Consider the following 17,319-nt stretch of genomic DNA (forward strand, 5'->3'; position numbering starts at 1 on the left):
CTGACAATTCTTGTACTTTACTTGCAGTAAAAGGGCATGACTCCATTTTAGTGAGGTTTCCTTGATTAATTTTAAGAGGGTATATTCCTTTGGAGAGTATTTTCCTTTGTTTTTCGAGCGCTCTACAGGATAAAACCAATCTCTTACCGCTTAACATTTATTTCTTGTATAGGACTTTACTGGAATAAACCAGTAGTGGAAATACAAACCCCAATATCATATGAGAGTCTCTAATTCTCAGGAGAAACCATTCTTTCTATGTTTTTCTCCGTGCAGAGCCAACACTGACACACACACATTTCCTTGCGCAGAGTGGATCTGTTTTCCTAGTTCTCTATTTCCTCTGTGATATCTCTCTTCTGAAGCTCCTCATGTGTGGTTCCTACTTTAATGTCCTATCTTATGGAGACCCAGTGCCTTGTCTCCTCCTCATGTGTGGCTCTAGGTGACTAGAGAAAAGCAAGTAATCTAAAGACGGCTGCTCACTTCAGGATATGCTGATTATATAGCTGCCGCTTTCTGTAACGGTGCACGGGAGAAGAATCAGGCACAAACAAGTCAGCTGTAAAAGAGAAAGGGAGCAGGGGACGACAGCTCAGAACGACTCTCGCCTTGAACAACTCCGCAGTCTATTAACTAATATGATAGTTAATCAATGCCAGGATTGTTTTTTTGTGAACAGAGAATGATCTCATGAGAAAAACCGATCTTTCTCAGGCAGGTATGTTATGGTGGATCAAGCATAATCAATACGTCTCATCTGAATAGGTGTTTTCTGAGGAAGTGGAGAAGTCGACGCAAAAGAAGCAGGTGGCGTTCCTCCCAGGGCGGGCCAGGCGTTCCCGGCTGCCTGGCTCCCGTGTCATTTATCAGCCACTTTCACAGAGGGACATTACAATGTGTATTTTCTTAGAGCTGTATTAATCATTTTTTTTTAATATTTTATTTATTTCTAGGAGAAAGAGAGAGACAGCGTGAGCAGGGGAGGGTCAGAGGGAGAGGGAGTCAAAGACTCCGAAACAGGCTCCAGGCTCCGAGCTGGCAGTCAGCACAGAGCCCGACGCGGGGCTCGAACCCACGAACCATGAGATCATGACCTAAGCGAAAGTCGGACGCTCAACCGACTAAGCCACCCGGGCGCCCCAATCATTTAAAATCATTATATAGTTTTGTGTACTGTTTTCGTCCGTACCTACATCACATGGATCACATTGTTCTGAGGGGGCGTCACATAGAGCTGTCATGATCCACTTTCTTTTTTTTCTTTCATTCTTAATTTTGCCACTAAAATATTCAGGTTGGCACGGCACACAGTTAAAAGCATTTAAAATATTTCTCATTGAACATTGTGAAGTGTCTTATAATCGGAGGAACAGGGGCCCCTGGGTGGTGTCGTCAGTGAAATGTCCAACTTTGACTCAGGTCACCATCTCACTGCTGGAGAGTTTTAGCCCCGAGTCGGACTCTGTGCTGGCACCCCAGAGCCTGAAGCCTGCTTCGGATTCCGTGTCTCCTCTCTCTGCCCTTCCCCCATTTGTTCTCTGTCTCCCTTTCAAAAGTAAATAAACATTAAACATTTTTTTAAAAACAGCAGAAATTTGACCTAACTACTGAGACATAGTGCCAGGTAAAAAGTCATTTTTATACCGCTTATTTTTCTCATTTTATTATGAGGCTAAGCCCTCTACTTCAATGTCTGATGGTAATACACTGTCTGATGCAGTGTATGCACTTACCATAGTCTTGAGTGTAAATGGGCACACATCCAGTGTGTCACCATTAAGTATGATATTTGGTTTAGGAATCAGGTAGGTTACTCTTAAATGAGTTATTGAAATTTCATATTTCATATTAAAAATCTTACTAAATGAAGGTGATGATCATACGGTTATAACCCTTCATCCTCTGGTTACAGCAATAGACGTCTTTGTNCCCTGCTGTCTATGCCCCGCGGCCTGGCCTGACTTTGAGGACACTCCGTGCCAGGTGGCCGGGCGAAGGCCGGCGTGGGGGTGATGTGCTGCCTCTCTGGCTCTTCGTGGGGAAGCGCCCACTTTCGCCCGCGCCTACAGAGGAGGGGCCCCCCAGCTCCAGCCCCAGCCTGTGAGCTCGGGCAGCTGGGGGATGCGGTTCCTGGGGAGACGGGAGACCGGCAGGGCGCAGGCGCACAGCCTGTGCTGGGGAACCGGGTCGGGCACACGGTGGGAGGTAACAGACGCTGCCGGAAATGCTCCCCACTCCTGGGGCTGCTGGCTGACCCTCGGGGGCCCTCCCTCTGCACCGTCCCCCAGGATGCGTTTATGCCTCTGCTGTGGAGGGTTGAGATGTGACAGAGATGGGCCTCGTCCATGCCTCAGGGATGACCCCGAAACTGCCCGCCCCATGCTGCCTCCTTCTGGGGCCACGGAGACTCTTCTGGAAGGTTCCCAGGCTGCCCTGGCCAGACATCTCCCCATATGAGATGTGTCAGAGCAGGTGGGGCCTGGCTCTGGTGAGGGCGTATAGGGGGTGTGTGGGGGGGGAACGGGTGGAGGGAGAGAAGGGGGAGAGGAGGCGAGTGTGGGTGGGGCTCCGTGCAGCCCCCACGTGGAGTCAGCACCGCTGCAGGAAAACAGCACTTGTTTTGTGCAGATGCTGAATGTGGCCCTGGTCACTTTGGTCCAGTGCTCGTGGGCGAACCTGTGAGCCAGATGCTGGGCAAAGCCCAAGTTCATTCCACAGGGTCCGTGATGTGGGACGAGCTGAGCCGAGCAGCGGTGGTGCCACCCCCGTCAGAAGAGGGCCCTCCCTGGGGTGCCTGGAGGGAGGTGACCCACCACCCCGGGCTGTGCCCAGGAGACCTTCACTGCTGGGCGTCTCACGCCCACTGTGTCCCGTCTTCCCACTGACCCTGACCCTCCAGAGGCCGGGCGCCTCCGAGCTGCCCTTCAGGGGTGACACTCAGCGCCCCCCCCACCCCCCCCAGCAGTACAGAAGCGCTCGGAGACAGGGAGGGGGAAAGAGTGTTGGCGATGAACGCCAGGCTTGTGTTCGGGGAGGAGCATCTGTGAACAAGATCACCCCCGGGGACGCTGCACTTGCTCTGAATGCGAGCTGCGGGCGACACCACCTGCACGGGGTCCCCGCCCACCTGTTCTCCGGCCCCGCACGCAGTAGGCAGTGGAAAACGAGTTTAATGCGACCGGTTCCCAGCGTCTGCGGAGAGTCCGGTCACGTGAGCCACGCTCCATGGGCACAGCCCGAGGCCCGCCCTGTGGCCACGGCCGCCTGGGGCCCCTCACCCGGAGGACAGAGCCAGGAGGGCCAGCAGCCAGGCCCCGCCGCTCCTCAGGCCGCGTGCTCCCCCGCCTTCCCTGTACGTGGTCTCGCGGATGATCGGCTCCTGGGTGTTGCACAGCGACTCGGCACAGCAGTGCACGTACAGGAAGGGCATGGGCTGCAGGAGCACAAAGGACTTGACTCTTCCGGCGAAGGCGGCACCTACTGGACAGTACTTGGAGCACTGCTTCGAAACATAGTAGAAACGTGGGTATATTCCTAACAGGAGAGAAAGACAGAGAAATGAATCACGGGAGCTGAGAGCAGTGGCTCCAAAGCCCTTTCCATCTGTACCTGCCCAGTCCCGACCTTCAGGAGACCCCATGGTTAAAGGGGCCCCTCTGTCTGCAGGATGTCAGGAGCCATCGCTGAGGCAGACAGGGTAAGACCTTTGTGTTTACAGCTGCTTCTGGGGATGCGGGTGGCTTGCCTGGAGTGTCACCACGAGATATACGTCCCTGCCCCACCCCCCGCTGGCCTGTCCACGTGCACGGGGAACAGGGTCTGGGACTCTCCAACTGGGGACCTACAGGCCCCCAGGCCTCACCATCTCACTACCAGGCTGCTCCAGACTCTGTAACCAGGGGACACGCAAGGGAGCAAGGGACTCCTGCCCATCGTGGCCACTGCCCGGGACTCAGCACCGGCCTCTAGATGAGCCGCGCCAGGGGCCCACGGCCCGGTGCTGTGACCGTGAACCCACCGCACACAGCCAGGCTCAGCACCGGCCGCGGGGTCACTCTGCTGGCTTCCCCTCATCTTAGGGTTCATGGTGCAAATCGCTTTTCCCTATGAGGTAGTGACGTTCGCGTCAAGCTAACACGAGTCCCAAGCTCCCCCTCGGCACCCCACGTGTTTCCGGGAACGGGGACTCCCCGGGAACGGCAGGCACCCTGCTCAGAATTCTCCAGCCCTGACAAGTGCCACTTCTCCGGACTCCCTTCGGGGGCTTCATGCGGCCCAGGTTCCCAGGTATATACACGTGGCAGAGTGGTGGTCACCCAGCTGTTCAAAGCACACGCACTCCTTCCAGAACATACTGTCAGCCCGCGCCCCTCATTACGTACACCTCCTGTAAACGCACTTGTCAGTGGGGCGGTGGAAATTAACGGTTCATCGTTCCCTTTAAAATGAACGCGAGTGGCCCTAAGCTTGTCCTCCCGCACCCCAATATTCCATCGTGTCCGGTGCCGGCGCCCGGCCCTCCGTCGGCGCCGTCCTGTGTAAGCTGCTCTCTGTCAGCCGCTTGCGTTCCTGGCGTCTCAGGACGTTGCTCTCCAATGTGTCTTGAACGATCACGATTATATGAGTTATTCCCCGTTGCGAAAAGCTAGGCGGACGCTAATTCCTGAAAGGATTTACTGAGCTGCCTGTGAGCCCCAGGACGAACGGAGATACTCACTCACGGCAACGGAGGCACAAAACTGGACACCCCTCGTACAATTTGTTGGACGTGTGCACCTGAAACTATTCTCTCTCTCGCAAACGTGACACCTCAGTACTCCAGCTGAAAGGGGAAGAGAAACAAAGTGCAATGTTACAGCTCTGCAAGCCTATTAAATGAGCACCCCACTCTCCCTCCTCCAGGGAGCACCAAACCTCTGGTCCCAAAGTCCTTGTCTTCTTTCCTGAGCTGCCCTCCCCCTCCCCCTACCACACACACACACACACACACACACACACACACGCTCGCGTGCATGGCACAGCAGTTTCAGGAGGCTTGCCATCCGCCCCCCGGGGCCCTACCCACTCACCTGCCCGGCTCCCCCCACCCGCAGCCTCTGCATCCCCTCCCCTGGGCGGTAGCCCACTGCCGGGTCTGCGTCAGGGCAGGACTCGCTCCCCGGGGAGAAGCTGGTCACCTTCTGCAGCTGCCCCGTTCCCGGACACAGCCCTGGCAGAGCCTGGAGGGTCGGGCCACACGTGGCACCCAGCCTGATGTCCCCCAGGAAGGCAGGGACGCTGAGGGGACAGTTTGGTGCTGGGGAATAAACCAGGATCCCAGCCCCTCCCTCCTGCCCTGCCAGGGGACCCCCAAGTCAAGGGGCTCCCCAACTAGGCGTCCAAACCCACAGGCTACCCTCCAGACGCTGCCTTGTTCACAGACACCTGTGCCCTGCCACTGCCCTGGGGCCACGGCAGTGCCCAGACATGGGTGGCCACCCCGAGTCTGTGAAGGCCTCTGGCCTCCTTCCTTCTCCCAGCGCAGGAGGCTGAGGGGCCCAGACTTACCTTGCTTTGCAGACACAGTGACATTTGTCTCCACCCGAGGCAGGTTCATGACCAGGAGCAAAGCAAAGAGCATTGTCATTTCCATGGCGCCTGGACACGGGGAGCGGGGCCACGTGTCAGCTCCGGGGCTCCAGGGTTAGGCCTGCTGCCCGTATGTGCAGCTCCAGGGGCCCCGGGCAGGCGGAGGGGTCTCTTGCTGAGTGTGCACTGCCACCGGCCCATTCCCTAGGCCTGTGACCCAGTCTATACCCAACCAAACACACCACCCAGATCCCAGGCCTGCCCACCCCCCTTGCCCCAATCCCAGCACTCAGGTTTTCCTGACTCCAGCGCTCTCCAGACGCCCCTCCCTGACAGCGACACAGGCCAGGCGTGGCCCTACAGGCCCTCACCAGACAGGAAGTAAGTAGAGCCACTGATGTTTATTGAAACGCCTGGTATGTTTGGTTTAAACTCCCTCAAAGACACTCTGCATGATGATTATTATGTATATTAATCATAAGAGACATAGTTTCTTTCTGTGGTGTGTGTCACCGTTCTCCTGGGAATTAAACTTTTTATTTTCATTTCAACTTTACCTTTATACTTACATCTCTTGAAACAAACTTTCTCAAATTTCTGTTTAATATTTGCTCCCCGTTTGTCACTTTTCAATGGCACCCCATCCACCTCACGTGCTCCCCTGAGTCATAATGGATGCCCTTCTGAAGCTGTGAACCTGTGCACCTGTCCTCTCTCTGCTTAGCTCAATTTCAGTTCCATCATTCCTGCCTCATCAGGACAGGAAAACAAAAGTATTCAGTCCTAGATATAAAGAACCATCATTCCCTAAAGAAAACACTGCCGCACTGCAAATCAACACCACGGCTCATGCCCATCATAAAACTGAGGTCACAGAGCTGATGCTCCCAGGTCTGGTGAGCCACGTGTGCCCTGCGAAGCAAGCCCAAAACACGCTTACCTGGGGCAGAAGCTGCTGGAACCATGAGCCAGTGGGAGCATTTGTTTGTAATTTGGATGAAGTGCTGGAGGCTGAGTACAAAAGGCATGGACAGTGGTCCCCGAGGGGTCTCCTGTGCTCACAAGAGTCCACATCCAGCCCCCAGCACTTCATCTTCCAGCCCTATCTTTCTTTTGAACGGATAACAGCGAAAAGTGCCACAAACACACCTTCCCTCCAAGGAGCAACGCATACGAAAGATTCAAAGCTAATACGGGACACAAAAGCAAGGACATTTAAGAGTGTAAAACTTAAGTCAACAACGGCTCCAGCCAACTATACACAGAGGCCAGCTGCTGGGGCCCCATAACATGAGTGCTCACGCTCCGGGCCTACTCACTGCACTTCCTATTAACCAAGAACACACGTGCAACTGGCAGCCAGACACACAAGGCATGCACAAAGCAAGATCAGCTGTCTGAGGAGGAAAAGCCAGCAAGTGGCCGTGACATAGATGACAGACGGGTCACCATTGTCTGCGAGGGCATGTGATATGACTCAGACTAGGACACTAAGAGCGCCAATGGAGAAGAAAGCAGACCATATGTGAGCACAGATGTGCAACATGAGCTTAGAGAGGAAAACTCTTGAGAGTCACATGGAAATACTAGAAAGCAAAACCACTTCTGTTTTGATGGACACGAGGAGCGCATCAGGTGGGCTCATCAAGGCCCTCGACACAGCTGCAGAAAGACTCAGTGAGCTTGAAGACAGGTCCGTAGAAATCTCCGCAGCTGAAACGCCAACACAGAAACGCTAAGAAAACAGAACAGAAAGTCTAAGAACCGTGGGACAAGCTTTTTCTCAGCAACACACAGCTGGCCGAGAGTCCAAAGGGAGGAGAGAATGGCCCGGAAGCATTACTGGAAATCGCACTGGATGAGGGCTTTCCAACGGTACTGGCAGACATCACTGGAGATTCAGGAAGCTAGGAGAACACCACGAGTACAACTGCCGGAACAAATACACACAAGCAAAATGACCTGTTCCTAGGCGTGCTCAAACCACACAAACTCTAAGAGACACAAAATCAAAGAGAAAACTTTAAGGAACCCAGAGGAAAAAACACCACAGGCTATGTACAGACACACAAGAAGAGGAGTTACTGTGCGTTTACATCAGAAACCACCGAAGCAAAAGAGCATCATAAAATACTTGAAGTGTTGGAAGACGAATTCTGCCAGCCTAGAGCTCTGTAGCCGGGGGGATTACCCTTCAGAGCACTGCCGAGTGTACGTTGTTAGACGCGCATAACACACAACACACGTTTTGTCCACTATTGACTTCATCTCTTTTTAGTCTTTACAACAAAATATACCCAACACGTTTGGAGGATAAATCCCATCATGTTTCAAATACCCCAATAAATAAAAACTAAAACATACAATGAGAAGAACTGCAAGGAACTCTCTTGATCTGCGATCTCTGTGCCTTTGCACCTCTTCAAACACCACACGCACTGAGCACAAACGCCGTGTGCACATCAGCAGAGTGCAGGGCTGCTCGCGGAAGGGTCAGCACCCAGAGCCACCTGCACTTGCCCCTCGGCTCCTCTCCCCAAGTGCGCTTCCCCTCCCAGACTCTCCCCTCACCTCGCCTACCTGCTCCTCTCCCCACCTGCACCCCCTCCCAGCCTCTCTCCCCAACTGCACCCCCCACCTCTCCAATCCTGCACCCCTTCCCTGCTCTTCTCCCCAACTGCACCCCCCTTCCCTGCTCTTCTGCACACCTGCACCTCCCCTCCCAGCCTCTATCCTCAACTGCACCCCCACTTCTCCCCTCCTGCACCCCTTCCCTGCTCTTCTCCCCACCTGCACCCCCTCCCGGCCTCTCTCCCCAACTGCACCCCCCACTTCTCCCCATCTGCACCCCCCTCCCAGCAGGGCCCGAAACTCCCCCACGGGCACTGGGGGCACAGGCCTTTCCACCCCCCACTCGTGCCCACATCTTGCAGGAAGTCATCTGGGGCTGCCTCCACCCAGGGTTCACCCCAGGTCACCGCGCCCCCAATGCTTCCCGTGATGGAGTCGCTGACCCCGACCTCAAGAGCAGCTTGGGGACAGCGCGGGGACATTGTCCACGCAGATGTGTCCTGTTCCTACAGGCAATTGGACCAACGTGGCGTTGGCGTGCGGTGACCGCCCTGCTGCCTTGTGTGCCAGCAGCGTGACTTGCGCAGTGGCCGCAGCGCTGCCAGAACCTTCCGCCGCCCCCCCCCACCCCCCGCAGAACCAGGCGCCCCTGCAGTGAGACCCTGAAACTCTGCCCAGGACGCCCCGGGCCCTGGCTGTGCCCGCTCCTCACCGCGGCCTAGCGGGGACGCGGCCAGATTTCTGTCCCAGGGGCTGGTGGAAACCAACCGGGGACCTTCCCTGAGCGACGGGGCGCAAGAAGGGAGGCGGGAAGGAAGGGCGGGACGTCCTCGCGTTTGCAAAGCGAGGCCTCTCCCCCAAACCGGCCCCGCGCCCGCCGGTCCAGTAGAAAATAGGAAGTGTTGACAGCGAGGTGAGGGGGAAGGTCGGACGGGAGGCTGAGGGATCAGCCGGGCGCGGGGAGGAAGCACGCAGTCCCTGGGGCGTCAGAGAAGGTGACAGGAGGGCGAGGGTCGCAGCCACAAACCCGGCTTTCCTGCTTGGAAACTAAAGAGATGACATCAAACTCAGCCCCGCACGAAGGGTCTGGAAGAAGAAGGCAGGGAAGCTGCGCGGTGAGGGGGTTGAGAGTTCTAGGTGGGTCCGGGTGGGGCGGGGACTCCAGGGCACCAGGGACCCGGTGCAGGGGCAGCGCCAGTTGTGCCAGCAGGACCCTGCCCAGGGCTGAAGTCTCCATTTCCCACCCCCCNNNTCTCAGGAAGGCAGACGCCCTCCCCCTCAGGCAGATGCCCTCCCCCTCAGGCAGACACCCTCCCCCCTCAGGCAGGAGGCCACCCCCACCCTCAGGCAGGCACCGGCCCTGGAGGCAGGGTTCGAGCTCTGATGGGACCTCCTGACCCTGAATCAGGATGGGACATTCAGGGAGACAGGCTTGGGGCGCAGGAGGCAGTTTTCCCTAAGGACCCCGGGCCCGCAGACTTGGGGGTGCCCGTGGGTCCCCGCAGGAACCTTGTGCAGAAGCAGGCACTGCCGGGGGCCTCATCCTGGGACAGAGTGCCCGGGTCTGGACTCAGGTGTGGGGGTCCCCCGTGGCCCTCCCCTGCCTGTACTTCAGGGCCACCGGATTCTACGAGAAGTGGGTGGGGGCGGGGGCGGCGGAAGGTTCTGGCAGCACTGCGGCCACTGCGCAAGTCACGCGGCTGGCACACAAGGCAGCAGGGTGGTCACCGCACGCCAGCGCCACGTTGGTCCAATTGCCTGTAGGAACAGGACACATCTGCGTGGACAATGTCCCCGCGCTGTCCCCAAGCTGCTCTTGAGGTCGGCGTCTGTGACTCCATCACGGGAAGCATTGGGGGCGCGGGGACCTGGGGTGAACCCTGGGTGGAGGCAGCCTCAGATGACTCCCTGCAAGATGTGGGCACGAGTGGGGGGTGGAAAGGCCTGTGCCCCCAGTGCCCGTGGGGGAGTTTCGGGCCCTGCTTAGGGGGATGCAGGTGAGGGGAGAGCAGGTGGGGAGAGGAGCCCCAGGCTGGGGAGCACTGGGGGACCCGAGGATTCCCTCCGGGATCCACGCCCCTGCTCACGCGGGTCCTGCGCACACGCATCCCGTGAGGTGCTCCCTGGAGACCTGAAGGCTGCTGACGTGCGCCCTGGGGCCTCTCACCTTTAGGTCAAGTTCCTGCAGGAGACGATGCTCCTCTGGGCCGCGCTCCTCGCCGTCTGGGTGCCTCGGGCCACCTCAGCCCAGCTGGTAGCTGATCATTGTAAGTGTCCCGTCCGCTCGCTGTCTTGCAGGCAGTAAAAGTTTAGTGTCCCCCGTGGTCAGAGAAAGGGTCTGAGTGGGACTTGTGTCGTCCAGGGGGCTGGGACCTCCGTCAGTGCAGTTGGGGGACACAGGGCGCCTCGGGAAGGGTCCCGGAGTCAGGAGTGGGCCCAGGGGGCAGTTTCTAGCCGCGGCCCTCCCTCAGCGGTGGGAAGGGGGGAAGGGGCAGCGGCGCTGGGTCCAGGGGAGTCTGAGAGGGCGCCGGCCTGTCCTGACTGTCAGGCGCTCGTGGGCAGCTGGGCCTTCACGTGGGGCCCCGGGGTCTCCTCCGCCAGCCCCCGGCCCTGCCCGCTGGTGCCAGTCTCTGGGGACAGGAGCAACTCCTGTGTGTACCCGGTCTCTGCCCAGAAGCCAACCTGGCCCAGCCCAGCCCGTCTAGCGCCAGGTGGCACAGGCCTCCGGAAGTCCCCAAGGCAGGGGACGGGGTGAGGTGCAGGGGGAGGGCACAGCCAGCAGGTAACAGGGTGGAAGGCGCTGGGCCTGATGCTGCCCATGTGTTTGCAGGGACCTATAATTTGAGATGTTACAATTGTTGGGCCATCAACACTTTCACCTGTGCACGAATAAGTACTTGTCCTTATGAGATCAGGCGCTGCATGGTCATCTCTGCGCGTGAGTACCCGCTTGTCTTTCCTGCACGTTGTGAAGTAGTCGCCGCCCCTGAGCACTGTCAGGGCACCTGGCTGACCCGTCTTTCCCTGGACACAGCCCCGGGGCCTTTGGCCTGCTCTGTCCCCGGCCTGAGAGCACACCCCGGGCTGTAGGCTCGGCCCCAGGAGAGGGCAGTGTGCCCCATCCTGGGAGCCAGGAGCCCTGCGAGGTCGGGCTGCCGGGGAACAGGTACGACACCCCCTCCCCTCTAGGCCTCTGTCCCTTCTCAGTCCTTGGTTGCAGTGTTGACCACCCAGGGTCGCCTGGGTGGTTCCTTGCTACCCATTGGATTCAGGCTGTCTTGGGGGAGGGCCTCCAGCTAAGCAGGCCGGAGAGGGGACATACCTCGGACTTCTCAGGACCAGGATCACCGCACACAGAGGTCAAGGCCAAGTGTGGGCCCCGAGGCAGGTGTCCCACTCCCCGGGGCCCTAAGTGCAGCTCCCCAACAGCCAGGGGCCGGTGACCATTCCATGAGCCTGGAAGGCCACGGCCGGTGTAGGGCCTGGCAGGGAGGCCACGGCCGGTGTGGGGCCCTGGCCGGGGCTGTCGTCGGGCCGCTGTCCTCGCTGGCGTCTCTTCGCACCTCAGGAGCCATTCTAGGGTCCAAGCACCCACAGCACGATCCCCTTCCCGCCTCCTCTCGGTGGGAACGGCGGCCCCATCCCGCGGGCAGCTCCGCTCTGGGACTCGAGGAAGGAGCCAGGATCCACGCCGTCCGTGCTCCTGGCACCCGTGCCTCGTGTGCGCAGGTCCCCGCCAACGGTATGCAGCGCTGTGGCGGGCCTGGCCTCGCGGGTCCTGTGACGATGCAGGACGCCCTCAGCGCGGCCCTCGAAGATTCTGAAACCACGTGGCTGCAACTCTCGGGTCCTGGACCTTCCTAGGCCCACAGCCAAGCTGTGGGTGGGACGAGAGATGCCAGGCTGGGGGTCTGGCTTGTCTTGGGGACAGGGGTGGGCACCAGGGTGTCTGGGGCCCGTCTGTCCTGGTGGGGTGAACGCAGGAGAGTAGGATCCTAAAGCGAGAAGAGGGAAACCGGAGACCCAGGTGGGCAGCTACAGAGCCACCGTGAGCCCTGGACAAAGGAGCGTCGGGCGGTAGCGGTGCGGGGGTGCGGGCTCTGGATCTGGTCCCGTGACTGGCGCTGTGTTTCCTCCGGAGCGTCATCCTTGAGATGCGTGCCGTGGCAGTCACAGCTCGTCAGGCCCCTGCTTGGCGGGAGGAAAAGAGTCCGCCATCAGGGCTACGTGACGGCACCTCTGGGAGACCCGGGTGGGGGGTGCGTGGCCACGCTGGGGGGCTGCCCCTGAGGGGGTACGGGGCTCTGTTTCCAAGCCTCTCTCCCTGGGTGCTTCTGGGTTATAGCTGCGGGGCGAGGGCTCACGGGAGGTCTGCAGGGCTGAGGCGGAGCAGGCAGTGGGGCTGGAAGGTCCTTAGGGCTCTGCAGTGATGGGCACCAGGGGGCGCCAGCCTCTCCTCACTTCATAGGCTTCGTGTCCATCCCGTCATCCCCGTTGCCCCCGAGCCGTTCCGGAGACGCAGCAGTGGCCTGGCCGCTGGCCTGCACAGGGGACAGGTGTTCGGCGAGCACCTCAGACAACCGCACGGGCCGCGTCCGTATTGTCCTGCCAGCTGGGCCCTCCCCGCGCCCCGCCTGCGTCAGCTTCAAATGCACCCGGTTCTGGACTCTCCCTCTGCCCGCCAGCCGCCCGGAGAAGCAGAGAAGCCTGTAACAGACGGGGGACATCTCTGGTCAATAGGGAAATTAAAGGCGAAAACACAATTAAGTATCTCTAAGCAGAGTGACCAAAGTCATAAACAGTGGCCACACCAAATGCTGGCCGGGACTAGAAAGAACCCAGATTTCATGTGTGGCCAGTGACAGTGAAAAATGGGGCCACCAATGTTGGGGAACACAGTTCACTTTATTAAAAACACAGCGTGCCGCTCCGCCTGTCCCCAAATGTACTCTTGGGGCTTTTCCCAGGGGAGTTGAACTTGACCTCCACAGAAACCAGCATGGTTGTTTGTAGCAGACGCACGTGTAGCACCACGAGCCCGCAAGCCCCCGGGACATGCTGAGCGGCTAACGGGTGAAGACAGCCTGGTAGGCCAGCCCCGTGGGTATCACTCGGCAGGGAAACCAGGGCTGCGGCTCCATCACCCTCCGTGGGTGTCCGGGAACCACGGTGAACGGGAGGGGCCGGCGCCAGAGCTGACAGTCTGTGCTTCCTCTTACAGACCATTCTGGAAAAGGCCAGCTTCTAGAAGTGGGCCGTAGAATCGTTCTGTGGGGTCAATGTCCGGGCATTTGGATGGCAAAGAGGAGGGTGTGTCCATGCGAGGGTTGCCAGCGGTGTGAGCCTGGTCTTCACCGTCACCCTGTCGAGAGCCAGTGCCCCAGTTGTGCCTCGGCGCTGCGGTGTGGCCACGTGTTACCGTTGGAAGTGACTGAGTCCAGGCGCACGGGAGCTTTGGTATTTCCTGCAAATGGTGGTGGAGATACACTTATCAGAAGTAGGACATGGAATAGAAAAGCAATTTCAAATCAAACATATCGTTAACGACGCTAATATTAAACTGGCTACACGTTGGAACCCATGACTTTCAGGGCAAACAGAAATTACTATATTCGGCTTGATAAAGCCATGCTTCATAAAAACTCTGAAGATAAAATATAGGACATGATATACAACTTAAATAGCGCCCCCCAGCGCTCTTATGCACACACTGAGGCAAAGCAAACAGGGACTTTGCTGTGTGAGAGCAGCACGGGGTGGACGTGCAAGGGTAAGACAGCCCAGAAGACGCCGCCGTGCAGACGCGCCCACGCCCGATGACGCAGGAGGAAGGGACACACCGACATGTGCTCCGCAGGACGTAGGACGGTACTGTCACAGCACTGTCATTAGCACGTCTCTGCCCATGGCTCCCGGGTGCCAGAACAAGGACCCCAGGCTTACGAGAGCCGTGCGGCCGGGGTGGACCGAGTCTTCCTGCAAAGGGTCAGAAGCAACCCTGCTCGGCTTTGAGGGCCATCTAGGACTTGTGGCCAGTGCCCCGCACCGCCTGTGAGGGGGTGGAAGTGGCCACGGGGGATGGGTAAACAGAGTGATCGTTCCGATGTCCCAACAGGTCTTTACCGAGAGACACAGCTGGTGGGCTGGGGCTGCCCCGTGGCCTCTTGTTTGCCACCCTGTNCCCAGAACCCTTAGGGGGAGATACAGCCAGAAAGCCCCCTAGCGCCCACCAGCGGTCGACCGTGGAATATTCATCAGTGGAAACGTGTCCAGCGGGGAGAGCAAACCATATACCGCGCTGGGCCACGCACGGCACGGACGGGTTCCCCAAACAGAGTAGAGAAAAGAAGCCAGACCCCCAAGCAGACGATGCAGGGTTTCCTATTCACAAAGTTCAAAAAGAGACAAAGTAACGTAGAGGCTTGGAAATGCAGGCGTTTCTTACCATTAGCCTTGGCCACCCTGAGTGCCTGACGGAGGAACGGAGGCAGGGATCCGGTGGTTGTCATCCGGTTCTGTTTCGGGAGCTCATGCCGGTTCCGTGGTCACGAGCACTTCCCGGCATCCAGTCACAGCTGCGGCCTGTGACTGTGCGCTTTTTGGAGAACGCTGGGCTTCCGGCAACCCTTCTCGTGGCAAATGAGGGGAAGCAAGTGACGGGAGCGTGGCTGGGAGATCCTTCTGTTTAACCCCAGAGCCCTGAGTGGACACATCAACTGTGGCAAGTTCCAGGCAGGAAGTGCCCTGCAACCACTGGGGTCACAAGGGCAGCAGGAGTCGCGAGGGAGGGCCGAGGACTTTGCCTCGGGGACTCTGGACGGAGGCCGCCGATGGGGCCTTGCTCTCGTGGCCAAGGTACATATGCACGTGCACCTTCAGGACTCAGCCTTGACCGTGGGCCAAGGCCATCGGGCGAGCCCCCCAGTGAAGGTAATCACAGTAGTTGGGGGACCGTGCTCGGGATGGAGCCCCCTGTCCGCGCTGGGGAGCAGGGTGGCTCTAAGGGCGCATCGAGGTTCATATGTTGGGCCGGGAGCTGGGGACACCGCGCCGAGGGTCCCGGGCGGGAGCTCATCCCAGAGGGGCCACCCCTGCCCTCAGGGCATCAGGTGAGGGCCTCCTGGGCAGGGGCTCTCCGCTCCAGGGTGTGTGATCCTGTGCGCCTCGAGCAAGGCCTGTTTCCTGGTCTCCATTCTATTTCTGGAGCCCTGGGATTCTCAGGACAAATAACGAACAGGACTCCGCCTCTGTGCAGCCACGTGCCATGGGCGCCATGATCCTATTTGGAGAGAGCCCGAGGCAGAGATGAGCTGGCAGTGTCGGCAGAGCATCCTTTCCAGGAGAAGTTGTCCGTGGAGGAAACAGACCCTGCGGCGGCCTTTCTTGGACGTCAGCAGTGAAGAATTCTGGGCAGTGTAGTCACAGCTGGGGAGGCGGGCCGTGGGCGGGGGCCAGTCACTGGGGGCAACTGTGCTTGGATATTGGCAGGCGGAAAACCTGAAATCAATGATTTTCATCTCTGCTTTTTAAGGTTTGAACACTCGAGAAGTTCTCGTTTACAAGAACTGTACCAACAACTGCACTTTTTTATACCAAATGGACGTGCCCCCCGAAGATCAAAAATTTTTAAAACGAATAGTTTCAATTTGTTCGCTGCTGCGGTAGCATTAATTGCAAAGATGGAGGTCCTGTTTCTCTGGATAAGGATATCGTGCTCGATTTGGTAGTTGAGGAGCGTAGGAGCAGCTGCGTGCCTGGAGTCAGCGTTGCTCCTGAGCATTGCCTGCCTCCTCGTCGGCCACACACTGACATGAGAAGCCCCCTTGGAGGGTCTCATCTCTCCCCTCATTCCTCAGAGCAAGTTCACTCTCCTTTCCTCCCTTGTGAGCCTGGGACGCCGACCCACAGGGCCCCAGTGGGCCAGCTGCCCGTTTGCAAGTTATTTCAAGAGAGAAACAAAGCGCATTATTATTTGGGTTCTGCTCACCTAGAGATTTTTTTGTGGTTTTAGTTTTTGACCTGTTTCTTCTTCTTTAGACACCATCTCACTGGGGGACTGAAGTGTGCTATCGCTTTAGCACACAGAGATGGAGTATGTTAATGAAAGGCAAAACAGTTATGGGGGTGAGTGTACGAAATTGCTGAAACAGAGGTGCCCGCTACACTCGGACCACAGGCACCCGCGGCCGCCTGAGACTCCATGCTTCCGCTCTCAGGTGGGGACGATGGACCTGAGAGGGAGCTGGGTGAAGAGGTGGCATGTGTACGTCACGGCCTGACGATAGGGCCTGGGCCCAGCACCCCGTGTGGGCCACCCGGACAAGTCGTGCGTGCACCACACTCCTCCCTGCAAATGGGACCTGTCCTCACACCGGTGCCAGCAGGTCTCCCCCGGTGCCGACATCCGAACGGGGAGAGGCTGGGAGCCGCCGGAGACGGCCTTGAACTTCTGTTCAAGCAGAAGCAGGGGGACTCCTGTGCTGAGGCTGTCCCTCCACGCACACGTGGTGCTGGCAGGAAAGACACGTGAGGGGAACAGAAATGAGACCTTCTCTGCCCTCATCATCCTCTCATTGAAATCAAACCTGAGTTTCAATTAGATAACATTCACATGACATGAAATCCATCATTTCAAATGGTATAATTTAGTATTGTTGTTGTTGTCTTTACTGTATTCACAATCTTGTGCAGCCATCACCACTCTTTAATTCCAAACCATTTTACCCCTCAAAGGAAACCCTGTATCAGGTAAGTGGTTTGTCCGTAGGTCCTCCCAGCCACTGATCTGCACTTCGTCTCTGTGGTTTTGCCTCTGCTGGGCCTCTCACATTTGGTTCTGGAGAGAAACAGAATCAGTGTGAGACATAAATATATATGGCCAGAGAAGAAGAGAGGGCTGAGAGAAGAGGGAGTGAGAGAGACCTAATTTCTAGCAGGAAAATTAAAAAGGGACATCTACATCCACTTCCTGTAGTAAAACCAAAAACACAGCAGACCCAGAGGTGATCTTCAATCGCCAGAGATTCAGTAGGATCACACAGAGGCCACCTTTCATCGTCAACAACACAAGCCAGATGATACTAGACCCACGTGTTAGTTCACGTTCACCCCTGGACAAAATACCAAATGGAGAGTATGGCTCCAGCACAGAAGAAACATACTCTTCCCAATAGTGTA

General features: G+C 57.8%; 1 protein-coding gene and 1 long non-coding RNA gene across 2 annotated transcripts; one reads left to right on the top strand and one right to left on the bottom strand.

Annotated features, from left to right (window-relative positions):
* Nucleotides 1-3,162: 3,162 nt before the first annotated feature.
* Nucleotides 3,163-10,530, bottom strand: LY6K (lymphocyte antigen 6 family member K). Its single transcript, XM_077749965.1, has 4 exons — nt 10,310-10,530; nt 5,551-5,640; nt 4,721-4,825; nt 3,163-3,537 (listed from the first exon to the last, which is right to left on the bottom strand). The coding sequence occupies exons 2-4, from the start codon at nt 5,633-5,635 to the stop codon at nt 3,278-3,280; spliced, it is 450 nt and encodes a 149-aa protein (XP_077606091.1). The 5' UTR covers nt 5,636-5,640; nt 10,310-10,530; the 3' UTR covers nt 3,163-3,277.
* On the top strand, nt 9,908-15,751 carry LOC144219870 (uncharacterized). The gene is made up of 4 exons (XR_013331526.1): nt 9,908-9,963; nt 10,316-10,409; nt 10,973-11,080; nt 15,674-15,751. It is a non-coding gene; the product is annotated as an uncharacterized LOC144219870 (long non-coding RNA).
* Nucleotides 15,752-17,319: the final 1,568 nt, after the last annotated feature.

This window comes from Crocuta crocuta, unplaced genomic scaffold, assembly GCF_008692635.1.
Source record: "Crocuta crocuta isolate KB4526 unplaced genomic scaffold, BGI_CrCroc_1.0 scaffold119, whole genome shotgun sequence".
Taxonomy (NCBI): domain Eukaryota; kingdom Metazoa; phylum Chordata; class Mammalia; order Carnivora; family Hyaenidae; genus Crocuta; species Crocuta crocuta.

What these genes read in the sequence shown, in the direction of transcription:
- LY6K (XM_077749965.1), bottom strand. Translation starts at nt 5,635, where the DNA reads ATGGAAATGACAATGCTCTTTGCTTTGCTCCTGGTCATGAACCTGCCT. An exon ending in CACTGTGTCTGCAAAGCAAG is followed by an intron (nt 4,826 to 5,550) that starts GTAAGTCTGGGC and finishes TTCCCCTTTCAG; the next exon opens with CTGGAGTACTGAGGTGTCAC. An exon ending in TTGTGCCTCCGTTGCCGTGA is followed by an intron (nt 3,538 to 4,720) that starts GTGAGTATCTCC and finishes CTCTCCTGTTAG; the next exon opens with GAATATACCCACGTTTCTAC.